Source organism: Corvus cornix, chromosome 3 (genome assembly GCF_000738735.6).
Source record: "Corvus cornix cornix isolate S_Up_H32 chromosome 3, ASM73873v5, whole genome shotgun sequence".
In the NCBI taxonomy this organism is placed as follows: Eukaryota; Metazoa; Chordata; class Aves; order Passeriformes; family Corvidae; genus Corvus; species Corvus cornix.
Genome location: NC_047056.1, coordinates 88,561,357 through 88,576,818, shown reverse-complemented (window position 1 = coordinate 88,576,818; position 15,462 = coordinate 88,561,357). Strand labels below are relative to the sequence as shown.

At 42.3% G+C, this 15,462-nt stretch overlaps 1 protein-coding gene across 2 annotated transcripts; it reads left to right on the top strand.

Annotated features, from left to right (window-relative positions):
* Positions 1-804: 804 nt before the first annotated feature.
* PTP4A1 (protein tyrosine phosphatase 4A1) lies at positions 805-14,786 on the top strand. Of its 2 annotated transcripts, none has more exons than XM_039569229.1 (6): positions 805-1,074; positions 7,680-8,229; positions 9,726-9,818; positions 10,199-10,329; positions 11,926-12,000; positions 13,180-14,786. In XM_039569229.1, the coding sequence occupies exons 2-6, from the start codon at positions 8,125-8,127 to the stop codon at positions 13,295-13,297; spliced, it is 522 nt and encodes a 173-aa protein (XP_039425163.1). In that variant the 5' UTR covers positions 805-1,074; positions 7,680-8,124; the 3' UTR covers positions 13,298-14,786. The 2 variants fall into 2 exon arrangements, with proteins under 2 accessions (XP_039425163.1, XP_039425164.1); XM_039569230.1 differs by having other exon boundaries at positions 874-1,074; positions 7,683-8,229.
* Positions 14,787-15,462: the final 676 nt, after the last annotated feature.

Sequence of the window (15,462 nt, the reverse complement as noted above, 5' to 3'; positions counted from 1 at the left end):
TTCCCCGGTTGCCGGTGTCCAGCCAGGGACTGCCGGCCGTGCCGCTATCCCTGAGGCACTGCAGTGATACCGTCGGTGCTTCCCACCGCCGGCTCCACCTCCTCACGTCTGCTTTTCGGGAACCCCTATGCCCTGGGAGACACTTTCCCAGGAGCGAGAGGGAGCACAGGGCTAAGCGAGCCCTGTTGTTTCTCACACCGCTTCTGGCGTACTGGGCTGAGCTCCCATCTGCAACACCAGAATCACGGCTTTTATCTCGACTTAAAAGACACGGGGTAATCTGCGGGCAGAACGTTCTAAGAGCTTCCTGTCGGTATTAAACTCGCCAGAGCGGTTTTGCAGCCCGCGGCCGAAGGGGCCGACAGATTAAACCCACACGGGGCCCGCGTCGCGCCACCCCGCGTCCCACGGCCGGCGCAGGAGCGGCTCTCCCCCCTCGCCCCGCCGCGGCGGGCACAGGGCTGCGGAGCGCCAGCCGGCCGCCGCGCACCGGCGGCGCAGGGAAGAGTCTGGAACTCTCCGTCCCGGGGGAGCTGGGGCTCGCGCCAAGCGCTTCCCGGCGAAGCCGCCTCCACCGGCCCGAGGGGGCAGGGCGCGCGCGGGGTGTCCCGGCGCGGCCCCGGGGGCCGCTCCCCGCCCCGTCCCCATTCACGAACCGGTTCCCGCCGGCCGCCTCCGCCTCTCGCGCGCGCCCGCCCGCCCCGCCTCCGCCGCGCCCCCCGCGGCCTCGCGCCCGCCCCAGACGCGCCGATGGCGCCTTTGATTGGGTGGGCGCGACGCTCGTCAGTGACGTTCGAAAGGCGGGGCTCGGGGCGCTCGTGCGGGAGGCGGCGCCGAGTGTCGCTCCTGGTGCAGCCGCGTCCACCCGGCGCCGCCCGCAGAGCCGCCCGCCCGCCGCAGCCGCTGTATGGTCCTTCCCCGCGCCGCCGCCGCCGAACCCCCGCCGGCAGCTCCGCGGCCTCCAGCGCCTCCTCCTCTTCCTCCTCCTGGTTCTGCTCCTCCTGCCCCCGGCGGTGGCGCCCGCACCCCGGCTGTATGATCAGGCTACAGTCTTCAATGAGTAACCATATTCCTGTGAGTGCCGCCCGCCCGCGCCCCCCGCCCTGGCCCCTCGCTCCGCTGGCCTCCCAGCTACCGCGCCTCTCCTCCCCCTCTCCCCCATCTCCTCCATGTTGTCTCTTTGTTCTGTCGCCCGGACCACGCCGGCTGCGGGTGGCTTCTCGAAGCGCCGGGCTGCGTCTCCCGTCGGGCGGGCCGCTGGGGAGCCGAGCCCTCCCGGCTGCGGCACGGCTCGGCCCCCCTCCCCCTTGGTACCCCTCTCCTGCCCCCGCCTGCTGGCGCCCCTCTTCCCTCCTCTGCCGAGAAAGGAGGAGGTGACGACCTCTCCGCGGCTCCTGGGCGGCCCGGCCCGGGTACAAAGCCGCTTTGTGAGTCGGGCTGCCGCTTACCCCCCCGCGGGGGCCCGACCTTCTCCCTGCCGGGCTCTGTGCGGTGGAGTCCGCCGAGCCGGGCCGCCCGCCGGGAAGGGCAGCGCCTCCGCGGCCGTGGCTCCGCGCCCTGGGCCGTGCCGGGAGCCCCCTGCCGGGGGGAGGCCGAGCCGGGCGGCGGCTCCGGGGGACAAGATGGCTCCGCGTCGGGAGCCTGATTGAGGCGTGATGCGAACCTGTGACCGCCGCAGTCGGGGCGACGGCCCGGCCTGGCCCGCGGAGCGCTGTCACGGCCGGGACAGCGTCTCCGCGCTGGGGAGAGATTGGGACAGACAGGCCGGGAGCCCGGCACCCCGCGGCTGCGGGGCAGCCGTAGCCCGCGGCTGTCCGGGCAAGCCGGGGCTTGCCCGTGGGCGGCTGGCTGCCAGGCTGGTTGCCAGGCTTGGCTGCCGCGGCCGGCGCTCGCCCCCCGCCATAGCCCCACGTGCGCGGCTGCGGCCGGGGCGAAGGCGGCTGGGCAGCTGCTTTGTCTCCGCCGTGCTCGGGCGGAGAGTCGGTGTCGGCTGCGAGCGAGGACGTGAGTCCTTTCCAAAATGAGCTCTATGCAGTAGAGGTGGGGTATGCCCGAACTCGGGTGTGCAGCCGGTATTTTTCGGCAGGAAAAGTCCGCAGAGGAGTCATTTAAGTACACGTTGAAGCAGACATTTCTGTAACAATCTGCCTTGAGCCTCAAAAGCTCACGAATACAGTCAAATACCTTAATTTTGACTGAAACTGCTTTCAAGACCTTGCCATCTGTCTTTTCAAGGAAGGCATTTCTTTCTGGAGGTGATCACAGTTCAGCTTCGGAAGGTTTTACTTGCCGGGTTGTGGTTTGTTTTCTTTTTTTAACTCCCCTAGTAATCTCAGTGCCTGTGCTGCCTAACATCTGTAACCACAGAGCACAGTGTGTATTTAAGCAGAAAAAATCAAACAGTGTATGGCTTGCTGGTGGTAGTACGCCCTCCAAAAGCAGGGAAGCAAAAAGGACAAAGAATTAACAAAATCAAGTCGTCTACGACGATAGAAGCTGGTAGCCAGCTATGCACATTGCAAGTGTTATGAGCTGTACAGTTTGGTGGCGTGAAGGTCCTGTAATCTGGTGTTCCTTACTCCTGCTGGAGACAACTTTCCAATATGTCTACCTGCATCTGGTGAGTCTTTTGAAAGCAGTGACTCAGAAGTATGAAACCTGTCTCTTTGTAATCTCATAAAACTGCCAAGTCGAGACACCTAAGATTACACTTAAATGTCAGCTCATATTATTCCAGTGATGGAACAGCAAAGGGTTTTGAAATTGTCTTCAGAGTCATTTCAGGGGGCAAATGTAGAAGAGGCAATACAGAAATTACACATCCATGAGAGGAAATGTGAGAATGAGAAATAAAAATGAATGACAGATATAACAAGAGCCAAAGGAACAGGATGTCATTGTCTTACTGAAACTAAATGTCAGTAAGATGGGAAATAAATAGAACTTAGCCTTATCTAATAACTTCTATCAAGTGAAACTTTCCTGTTCTGACAAAATACATGCTACATAAGAATGTCGGATCTATCCCAGCATGTTGGCTGACTGTAAGTGATCACTTGTTTTAAACATTAACCAGAACACCCAAATAAGGATATTAGTGAACCATAAACTAACAACAGATTGTCACCTTTTTCAAAAAATTAAAACTCACTCTATTGGATCAATACAAGAAATATTTCTGTGTTAAATGGAAGTCCTTACTGCTTTCTTCTCAGTTGCAACTTTTTGTTAGGCGTTCATGGCTTAATTAAACTCGATGAGATACATGCAGACAGTTATTGCTGTGTGTGCTAAATTTCTCATGTTATTGCTTAAAACATAATGGAATAGTTTTTTAGTAGAATGACAGGATTTATGTAGTTTGCTATTGAAGTGACAGTGTTAAGTCATTTGGAGATTCCTTGCTTTTGGAAACCCAGGAGGTAGTGCTAGACAAGGGGATGGATTGGTTTCTGTGATGTCTAATTTTCTCCAATATCTGTTAGAGCTTCTTTGCATAATGTTTTTGTGGTCCAAGCAGAAGAACTTTGAACTGAGTCACATGGCCTCAATTTCATCATCTCTAAAAGCTGCATTGACTTGTTATACAGGAAGTTTTGAGATAATTTTTTTTTTTCCCCCTTCACTGCATACTTGAACCACAGGAATATCCTTCCGGCATAGAGCATGTCGCAACAAATTTGTGATAAACCTTTGGTTTCTCCCTTCCCATTGGTAAGATGTGAATGTGTTTTCATAGGCAATGGGTCGTCTGTAGTCTAAAATGGACAGTGTTATCACTGTGGATATCATAAGACAGGCATTTATGTGCCCAGTAGATAGGAGGTACATCTTGTCAAGAGCACCTTATGAAGGTGTGCCTCTACCTTGCATAATGACTTCGCAGTTTGTACCCCTTACTCTCCTGTTCTTCCCTGACTGCCTTAGCAGTTGCTGCTGAGGTCTTGAATAGTAAGAGGAAGTCGGTGGTATTTGTCATTCAGTATCTTTTTGTTGGGTAGTAATTTAGAACAATAAACTTCCTTGCAGGTGTTCTCAAATTGTCATGAAACTTAGTTTATTTTAGTTTTCTAGTTTTAGTCCTGTGGTTTCAGTAGGTGAGTGTGTGCCAGGTCTTGACTTAAGAGAATGTGAGACCACATAGTTGGTTCTGGGTATAAATGTTTTTGGTCTATGAGCAGGTGGATTGAGCAACCGTGAACCATTGTGCACATCTTCTGAAGGTAAAGGGTCATTTAACTGTGTTAACAAGTGCTTTTGTTTGCATCCCTTTTCAAGATGCTACCGAGTTGTGAACCAGTATGTCTACAGCGTGGCATAACCTTGCACCTCTCTGTTTTCCCTATATCAATAATGATCTAATAGATTACTTTCATAAACCAGTTTTATCAAACGTGAGTGACTGTTTCAAACCCCAAATTAACATCCATGTGAATCTGCTTGTCAGTGAAGACAGGTACTTTAGCTTTCTGTCCCAGAGAGGGGCATGAATTTAAGCCTTTCCTTTCAAGATGCCATCCTTCTATATGAACAGGCTATTTTCTAACTTCTCCTAGCTTGAATTGTCGTAGGTCATACGATCATAATTAATGCAGCTATAATGGACAGGTTACCACTCAATAGATGGTCCTGGTACATTAACTTTAGCTTTGTTTTCCAAGTTTATTTTGATGGCTCTAACAATCTAAATGTTGGCCTTTCTGTTGGGATGGAAACTGCTACTTTTTCCAAAATCTTTCAGTGTTAAATTTCCTCAAGGAAAATTTATATGTAAATTGAAAAGAACGTGCTGGGGTACCCAACTTGGTGCTACAAATGATGAGTTGGTGTTACTCTGTTGAAGAACCTTCCGCATTCAACACTCTGCATTTGAATCTCACTTATGCAACTTTTTGCTTTCATGCACTATCTTGACTGTTTTGATAGCTTACCTACCAAAACTCTGAGACAATATAGTAATTTCAAAGCTGTATTTCCAAGGCTTTTGAAAGCTCATGACATCGTTTGAGTTCCCTCAAAGTCTGATGTCATCATAATTACTGCAACACTATTTTCACAGCTGATTTCTCATCTTCCAGGTCTTTTTGCTGAAGGTGGGTGAAGCCTTGTACTCTGGCTTAATGCTGTAACACAAACAGCATGCCCATGTACTACTCATCTTTAATTTTTATTTGACTCCTAGAACAGAATGAAACTAGGTTGGCAAAGCTGTCTTGGGATAGTTCAGTGTGTTGCTGCCTTAAGGAGTTGGTCTGCCTATGAAGCTTTCCTGTTAGTGTTGGTGAGAAGTGATGGCATTCACATCAAAGGAAACTGTGAGCTTTGGTCCTTTATAATGTGGCAGCAGTAGTTGCCAAGGCAAACAAAACAGTGAGGCTTAAGTATGTGCTTGGTTAGGTCCTTAGTTGTGTGAATTACTAAGGTTGTGATGTGTCTAATACTGACTGTTAAGTCAGTAATTAACAAAATGAATTCCTTTGTAAGGGTTAATAACACATAGAACTCAAATGTAACATTGCATAATCTACTTGCTTCTACTTTGTGTAAGAACTTGACCTGTGCACCCAGTTTCTAAGATGTCATTAGCAATATGCATTAAAAAGAAGGATTTTTTGCTTAACTAATTCTGTGCTGCCTGCCCTTTTCCTTGTTTACTGGTTTGTCTGGTGTCTTGAGTACTCCTAGTTGCAGACTAAGGGCAGCCTGCCTAGAAGACTGGATAAATCCTGATTACTTCTTTTTACCTACCCACCCTGGTATGGCAACATGTTAAATGTGCATTTCTCCCCAAAATTTCCATTTTGCTGATTGAAAGATTTTCACTCTAACAACTCCATTCTGTGTGCTCAAGCTCACTTGCATGCATTTATGTTTCTGACAGCTTCACTCCCTCATCCTTAACCAGGGCAAGGATCTGTCTGTTACTCTTCTTAGCAGCCTTAAGAAGAGATCAATATGAGATCTTCCGGTGCAGTGCAAAAAGCAGCACAAGACCTTGTGCAGCTGTATCTGCCTAAAGCCGTCCCATCCCTTTTTGCTGTTCTGCTTCTTAAACTAATTGAAAGTGACTTTAAATAAGTTACCTTCAGTTCTTTTTTTCAGTTTGTATTTTAGCTATTTTCTGGATCTGGTCCTAGGAGGCTTTTAAATGCACACCTGCCACCTTGCTAGGGCATGGCTGGTGAGTCAGATGATGACTCTTGGAGTTCTTCCGAGTCTCAATTCTCCTGGTTCCTGTTACTCTGTTGACCTGTGACTTAAGAGGATCCTTCTTACTCTTTTTCTATGCTTATTATACTTAGAGTTCTTGCTGTCTTGCAAGTTGTTAAAGATAAAAACTGAAGTAGCTTTTTTACAAGAGCTGGCAAACTTATTCCTGTAGTCTACATCACTACCAGGTGATGGTAGTATCTCTGGAGTGGCAGCAAAGTGGATGTGAAATTGTCATCTTAGTTTCTTTCTTTTAACTTTTTTCTCGTGTTTATTAGCAGGTTGGGGTTTTCTTGTGTGCTTCTTTATTTTGTTTGTTTTTTACAAGTCATGCCTGTGACATAACACGCATGTTAAAACTCTTACCAGGAAGCTGTCTGAAAACATGAAAATAAGTTGACTAATCAACATAATTTTTTCTGCTAAGTATTTGTAGGATTGATTATGTTTCTCTCTAATACCTAAGTATATTTAGTGGACATGTGGTTCGACTTGTACCTCTCTTCTGGAAAACAGAACTTGCCTCTTCTTCCCACCTGTTCCCTAGGCAGGTATAAGCAGGAGCACTGGTAAAGTAGCTGGGCACAGAATTAACGTGTCTGCTGTAAGGGTTCCACGGTGCATACAAGTACATATGGGTCGTTCATTTGCAGCATCTGCAAATAAATACACAATTTGGAGCACTTAATTTGCTATCTTAATTCCTGGTTGCATCTTGCAGTAATTATATATATAAATTTAACCGTAGCTAAGCAGCATACCACTGGACAGGAATTATCTGTTCAATAAACTTGCTATATATGTTTTTAGCTAGGCTATTACTGCTATCTCAGTATATTAATGAAGTCATGGTGTAAAAAGACTGTTAAAAGCATATAAGGTTGCCATTGATCTTCAGCCTTTAGTGTGTGAAATGTTTCTTAGTTAGAAATCCATGTGTCTCAAAAGCCTCTGTTCAAAAGCATACATTGTATTGCTAGGCCACAAAGACTGCATTTGCTTTCAAGGCCTCCTGTTTGAGTCAGGTGGATTTATACGCATTTTTTTTTCTGTAATTTTAGGCACTGTAACTTTAGTAGATGTTGTGATGTCTCCCATTTCAAAATGGAAAAGGCAGTTGTATGGGTATCCTGGAAGAACTATTCTTTTTATAAATATGGGAGTTCTTAAAACTTGTTGCTATGTTAAGCACAAATGAAATTGGTATTTTAATACATTATGGGATTTGGTGTTGCAAAAACCCTACATGGAAACTTTGTAATAAGTAAATGTATTTATTTTCAAGTAATCCATGTTAAGAAAGGTAACAGGATTCTTACACAGACCTAATTCTTGGAATAAAAAATAAACCTTGTGAAACTGCTTAGTCGCTGTGTTTTTATTTTTTCATTTTGTAAAGCTTGATGTCTTAAAAATAACCTTGTTTCACCTGTACTCATTATGCTTTCCCTCCCCCCCTCTTTTTACAGCAGTTCTGTGGTGTTCTTGGTCACACATTTATGGAGTTTCTGAAGGGCAGTGGAGACTACTGCCAGGCACAGCACGACCTCTATGCAGACAAGTGAACTGTAGAAATTCATTACTACTCCACCAAGAAGCCCCCCTAAGAGTGGTTGACCAGGATAAGAAGTGTTGAATTGAAATTGGCAGAGCATTTAACAACGGAATTCAGACCTGGATGGGGTAAACCTCAGTGCACTGCCTTTCTTTTGCCTCAGTATTACTGGATTGAAGAATTGCTGCTTCTTGTTAGGAGGTTCATTTCATTTCCCATTGCTCCCAACTTCATACTTCCAAGCACTGAGAATTTCACGTGGAGTATAGTGAAGTAGACTTCAGTTTCTCTACATCACTTCTGTATTGGAATTTTTTTTAATCCTTTCATAATCTTGTTGCATGTTTAACTAAATCAATATGGCCCGAATGAACCGCCCAGCTCCTGTGGAAATCACCTACAAGAACATGAGATTCCTGATCACACATAATCCAACCAATGCAACCTTAAACAAATTTATAGAGGTAAGGCCAGTACAGAATTCTTACTGATGTATTTTTTTAATGCTTGAACAGCATGCTGTATTTAAAATTTCCTTTACTAGATGATAACTGGTGTGAAAACCATATGAGGAGATACTGAGGCTGTATATTGATTTTTTTTAAATATTGGTGCTATGCTTCAAAGATCTGCAGACAAATCTGTTCATGTATACTTTGGCCTCCACAAACATCATTCTGAGAGGGAAGCAAAGTAATAATTATACTGTCTAGTACATGGTACATTAAGTACATTGTTTAGGTTTGAAAACAGGAATTATCTAGCAGAGTTATGTGTAGAACAACACAAATATCTCTTAGTGGTAGGAGCTCACATTCAGACTAGACTGAAGTGGTGTAACATTTCCTTGCACTTGCTGCATAGTGATACATATTGTGGGTCAGAACCTTAGAAACAAGTAACAGGATTGCAATATGCTTTCACTGCCTAGCTTCCTTCACTATTAGCAGATCATGGTTTTAGTGTCGCTTAAGAGGATCCTCTGTGTCATAGCATCTACTTGAGTGAAATTTGTGGCATCCAGAGGCTTACTCTGCATCCAGAGCTGCTGAAGCTACTTTAAGTGCTTTGGTACATGCTACTGACTAAAGCCAGTGGCTTGGCATATATTGCTAGTACTGAATTTATCATCTAAACCACGTATTTAGCATGTTGGAACTATAAAGTGCATGGTTGTATAAAGTGTGTGTGTATGCTAATAAGTTCCTTTCAAAGCTACTTTGTGGGAAGGTCCAAGATTGCCAAGTCCCTCCTTAGTAAGATTTTAGGTGTACTACAGCTACTTCTGCATTTGGTGCAGGATTATTTACAGGAAACAGTGAGATAACATTTGCTTGCCTTTATACTCTCACAAATATATTAGGTATGCTTAGGCAATGCTTTAGTCATTACCGTGCCACTTGCAGTGTGACTGATGGGTTGGAATGAAGAGGGATTGCTTTTTCTTTTTTTAATGTAGGGTAACAGCAAAATGGAAAGCTTAATTTTGTTATGACAACTCGGGAACTGGAATAATTCATTGTCCTGTTCTTGTAACTCTTAACATTAAGTGGTCTAGCAAACCTGTTGTTTTAAGCAGAGAGAGAGAAGGGGAGGACTTGAACTTCGCTCAGAATGCTTTTAGTGAAGTATGTAGCTTTGCAAACCAGGAAGCTTCCTGTTCCTTTAAAATGAATGATCTTTTGGATCTGGATCTGATCTTAAAGGAAAAAAGTCTGATCCAACATAACAAAACTTAGTCTGCAGATTAAGACTATGTTTGCAGAAAACCTTAAAGTATTTGGCATTAGCACCCAAGATTTTAGTCTTTTCAGCTTTCTGTGTTCTTTGCAGGATGTTAAGCATTTGCATGAGTTTACTACTGAAAATTTTGGAATGAGTTATTAAGTTAGCTTATCAAGAAAATTAAATGGTAAGTGAAGCTACTTTACTCTTACAATTTTTTTTTTTCACTCCCTAGGAACTTAAGAAATATGGTGTTACCACAGTGGTAAGAGTGTGTGAAGCTACTTATGACACTGCTCCGGTGGAAAAAGAAGGCATTCAGGTTTTGGTAAGTAGTGTAGAAGCAGGGTTCAAAGCCAACCTATTTCCTGCTTCACCCTGCCCCCTTCTCCAAAAAAAGATTATTAGACACCACCTTGTTAATTCTTATGAGTGTATTCCAGCAGCTGATGGAGGAAAAAGATGTGCAGACATCTTTTCTTGTAAGGAAAAAAGGTTCAAGTTTCGATCTAAATCATATGCTTAATGAGAACTGATTAAAAGGAAGGTATTTGTAATCTTGCTTATAGTTACACTATTAGAGAATTGTAGGTTTCAGTGGTTTCCTTAGCTGTCAGCTCTTTGTCCATTGTGTCCCTGTCTTTTTTTGCCTATGCATGCAGCTTACAAGAATTCTATCTTTTATGTATTTGCAATCCCGTTCTCTAGGACTGGCCCTTTGATGACGGTGCTCCACCATCCAACCAGATTGTTGATGATTGGCTAAACCTCCTTAAAGTTAAATTTCGTGAAGAACCTGGTTGTTGTATTGCTGTACACTGTGTTGCTGGTCTTGGAAGGTGGGTGAAGCTTTAAAGATTTGTTGAATTGTCATCCCTGGTCAGACTTGTTAAGATCTAGTGCAAAAGTTTATTTGAGGCAAATGTAAAACAGTCATGTATCCAGTATTGGAGTGACCTCATGCTTAAAAGTAGTTAAGATGGCAGGAAACTTGTATGTATTTATTAAAGGTCTTTAGGTCAAGAGATGATGCTTCTGTCACAGCTCTCACAAAGTCTACAGAATTAAGTTAACAAGTATGTTCTTGTACCCAGTATATTGATGAGTGTCCCACTGATATTTTTGTCTTTTTTTCCTAATGGATTTGTTTTTTGGTGACTTGCCTGCTTCCTCTCCATCTCCATTTCAGTAGTATTGCCAGTATCCTTGAACCAAGGGCATTGTAACTGTTAACCGCAAACAAGTGGGTGGTTCTGGCACATCAAGACCAGCTTTCATCCACCACCTATTTGGGGGATGAAAAGTGTTTTCCAAAGTCCCAAAGCTGTTTGTCTCATTGCTAAGTGACATGAAAATTTCTAGGGATAATGCTAAATATTCTCCTCTTAGCCCTGTTTTTTCTTTCTGCTGGCACTATCTTAAATACAGTTCAACAGATGTGAGAAAATAATGGTTTTTCTACTGTTGTTCAAGACTACCTGGGAACTAGATCTGATCAAAAAGGAGCTGATATATTCTAGCCATGGATTTCAGCATGTCCAGTATAAAATTGAGGTTTCTGGTCTTGTCCATAAGCCTGGCTTATCCACTGCATTGTGGCTTCACACATAACAAAGTTCACCGTAGTGATGAATGTTACCAAAACAAGTCCTCTTCTGCTGCTTAGAATGATACCAGTTGGTTTTTTGTCAGAACTGGGCAGGTAATTAGTTGAAAAGGTGGTCCTAGCTTTCTAGCATGTAAGTTTTCTTTTAAATCCCTGAACATACAAAACCACTTACACTTACCAGTAGATGCACAAGTCTTTTGCTAGTGTGTGGCATGAGGTTTTGCTTTGATTTTTTTTTTTGGAGTCATAAATTGCTAAGGTATTTGAGCTTGATTTAAGTCAAGCTTTTCTAACTGAAACTTGATTCTGTCAGAGGAAGAACACCGTGGCAAACAAGGAAATCCTCAGGGGAGTGCAGCAGCCTGTGGATTGCATCTGTTCCTAAAACTTGTAACGCTAGTTCTAGGATTTGTCAGTTCTTATTGAACTCAGCCCCTCTTCTGACTTCTGCTTTGGCATCCTGACTGCTTCTAATGATGACTCATTGTGGAGAATAGAAACCCATATGCAATTCTTCCTCAGAATCAATTGATTTAAAACAAATGGTTAAAGATGACTTTCATTTTATTCCTGTTGTCCTCTCCTGTTCCTAAAGTCAGAAGAATGAAGCTAAGGTGGACCAGAGTTAATTTAAACCCCTATTTAAACGAGAATGGCTAACTCAAAACCAGGTGATTTAATGTCTCAATGAATGGAGAAATGCCTTCTGCCTTTTCTGCTTTCCCAGAGAAGAAACTTCAGATATGCGGAAGAGAGAACTGGGTAAATTGTTTTTCTGAGTATGCTTTGACAAAAGCTAAACTGATTTTATTTTTTTTTGAACCAGAGCTCCAGTCTTAGTTGCTCTTGCACTGATAGAATGTGGAATGAAGTATGAAGATGCAGTGCAGTTCATAAGACAGTAAGTATGACGCATATAGCTATTCCCAAGATTCAATATGTTGATACATCCTTGGGTAGTGAAGGAAATTCTGAGTGTTACTCTTGTCTTTGATGCCTTTTTTTTTTTTTGGTAAGGTATTTAATTTAGTACGTCTGAAATTGTACTGCACAGTCAGTGTTGTAGGACTTGGACCTGTGGAATGGGTATTTTCCTGGTGAAACCAGAAGCGGTACATAATTATTTGAGGAGGTTTTATAAAAAACCAAAACAACCATTAACAAATCTAACTTTCAGTTAGATTTGCAGAGTTTTCTTTACTTATTTTATATATGAAAGACAGAATACCTGTGGAATTTAGGTTCTGTTTTCTAGCCAGAACTAATACTCGTTCATGTTGATGGATCCTTCCTTCTTTATTAGATCAAAGTGTGCTGTGAAGTTCTTCCTAGTCTTTTCTGGTGGTCTGCTGAAGGCAAATAATTCCTTGGATTTTTTTAATCAATGTATATAAGTTGGATGAGAACAGTTTTAGTCTCAAAGTTTTAATTTCTCAGGATTCAGCTATCTTTAAAAGAAGCTGCATCCATTATAAACAGTAACAGAATACTTCTTGCATAATTGCAGGCCTTTGAAGAATTAAATTCAGCTTGTACTGGTTGTATATGAAATGAGGAATAGGAAGCCAGGTACATACTCCAAACGGTCAGCCAACATGTACCTTTTTTTCACATATTTATGGTTTGAGAAAACAAAGCTTAATTTCTGTTCAGCATCTTATTATGGGAACTTAAAATATTTATTTACTTTCTTACTATTGTAGTATTCTTCATAATTATTTTAAGAGAATGAATAACTTCAGCTCTAAAGAAGACCGTCTTGTATCTGCTCTATAGCTTCCTTTTAAAGTTTCTTCTAAAGATCTTAATGTAAAATCTCTGGCTTGTGCTTATCATAGGCTAGAACACTGTCCAAAATGGTATGTACTCCTTCGAGCCTGTGGTCCAGTGAGGTATTTGTGAAAGGAAGCTACCACCCTCTTTCCTGGCACTTAACTTCCAATTATCCCTGTTTTGGTTACCGCCTTGACTTAAAGGTGGCTTTTTTAAGTGACCTAAAAATATTTTTCTCTGATTGGTGATACTATTTCATTGGGCAGTAGATTAATGTTCTGTTTAAAATCTGTTTTTCTCCACCTAGGAAGCGGCGTGGAGCTTTCAACAGCAAGCAACTTCTGTACTTGGAGAAATACCGCCCCAAGATGCGTCTGCGCTTTAAAGACTCCAATGGTCACCGAAATAATTGTTGTATTCAGTAAAGCTCAACAGCCTATAGTACTTCTTTGGAAATAAAGGATGGAAACTAGAATTAAGCAGACTGCATTCCAAAGACATCAGTCTGGTATTTTTAGTAGTAAAGGAAGCTTCCTTAGGAGTATTTATTAGGCTAAAGGCTCAGTAGAAATGCAACTTCTACGTTTAGATAAATATCTGTCTATTTGGAGACCCAGTAAATGTTTTTGCTGTACCCTGTTTCTGAGCTGTCTCCTTGTTCATTAATTATCGGATGAAATACCCTTTAGTCATGCCATTGAGTCTTACTGACCTAGTTTCAACTGCTAAAAATTGGGGTACTAAAATAAATCAATCTGTAGAGAGATTAGGTGCCAAAACACCCAGCATATCAGCTACATGTTTCTCCTTAAAATGAGCATAGTTCTAATGATGTGAGAACTAGCAGCTTATCTGGACCTTACTATCTTTTTTTCAACAGTCATTTCAATATTGAAGAATATGGCCTCTAAAGTAGTCTTGCCTGCTCACTGTATGTTTTTGTCTCCCACAATCGCACTAGAATTATCAGGATTTGCACAGTCTGTCTTTTTAATACTATGAACTACAGCAGTTTTTTACCCCTGCATCTGTACTTTTCTGTTACCTGAACCTCTCCATTTTACAAGTCATTACTCTAGTTATTCATGTAGAAGATCTTTTAAATTGTACAGAAGCACACAAGTCTTTAATGTCTCCAGACAAAAAGCCTTACAGTAAAATTAATGTTGGCACTTCATGTGCAACTTAACAGAGGGCCTGAAAAGGTTGGGAGGGGCTATTTAATATTTCTAGTAAAATGTTGCCTTTGTCTTGTGCAGGAAGTATAGAATATGCCCTTTACTTTAGTAAATATTTTTTTAAAATGTAGAAATGCTTTGTTATTGTAGCTAAAAATTCTTAATCAGAAAATTTCTGAAAAATCTTGTAGTTTTCTTTTACTGTACCTATTGAGAGTTGTTTACCAACTATTGCTTTGTTGAAAGTGTGATCTTTTTCTTTTCTTTTAGTTTTTCCTTCTTGAGTTTCTGCTATGACTTGGGCAGACCTCTGTAATATTTTGTATGCCTTTCAAGCTGCGTAACTTAATATTTGGATACTTGATAATTTGTTTTATTATGTAATTGATAAAATGGTGATGTGTATTAATGTTAGTTCAACCATATATTTATACTGTCTTGGGAATGTGTGGTTATAGTTCTGTGGGAGAAATACTTTTGCCAGTGTTCACCAGCTTGTAAAATCTAGTGCGAGAGCTTAAAACATCTAAATAAATACTGAAATGCACTTACGAAGTTTGCTGAAATGCTCATCACTTTCACTTATTTTTGTGTACTTTGTCAGCAGTCGAGGTGCCTAAATTCAGAATCTAGTCAGGCATCTGTTTTCTTCTTTTTTAAATCTAGGCCTGAGTGTTCCCTTTGCTGTAATGTTTGCTGTTTGTTTTACTCATAAATAAATGTGGACAAATATTAATGGCAGAAAGTACAGTATTTCTTAATGTAGCTTACTTGTGACTTGCTGTCCCCAGTACTGAAACAGGTTACTTGCTTAGTGTTCTTGGAGCTGTTTTTGCAGTAAAGCAGAAGAGCATATATGCATCAGTAAAGCTTGGAGAATGCTTAAATCAGTACCATTAGAATTCAGGTAAAAATAGTATGATAGTGTGCTTCATTTGTCAAGACTGAAGCTGTGTACAAACAGATGATGTCCCAAAAATTGTGTGAGCAAACACATGTTATGTGAGTTTCCAGAGTGGTGACTAAATTTCCTGACGAGAACTGGAAGGTGCTCTTAGTAGCCAGCTGAGGTGATCAATGCTCATATCTGCTTAAACTATGGTTATACATCTCTTCATTTCTAAACAGTGAGGTGGGAACATAGTACCAGTCAATGAGATTTCTGAAGGATTGCTTCTGGAAAAGTTACAGCCTCATAAAGAGCACTGTATTATTTAAAAATGCCTGAAAGAACATAGCGCAATCTTTAAAGTAGTAAAATAAACTTTGGATCATCTTTCCTTTGGAAGCTGAACATGGTTTAAAAGGTATTTTGTTTAATGGAATACAGCTTCATTTGACTGAGGAAATTAGATCTTTTGGAATGACATCCAAAGTCAATGTTTCTGTTGTCAAGATGGACTAGATTATAG

Coding starts and splice junctions, on each gene's coding strand:
- PTP4A1 (XM_039569229.1), top strand. CDS start 8,125: ATGGCCCGAATGAACCGCCCAGCTCCTGTGGAAATCACCTACAAGAAC. Junction 10,330..11,925: donor TGTGTTGCTGGTCTTGGAAG/GTGGGTGAAGCT, acceptor TTTTTGAACCAG/AGCTCCAGTCTTAGTTGCTC. Junction 12,001..13,179: donor GCAGTGCAGTTCATAAGACA/GTAAGTATGACG, acceptor TTCTCCACCTAG/GAAGCGGCGTGGAGCTTTCA.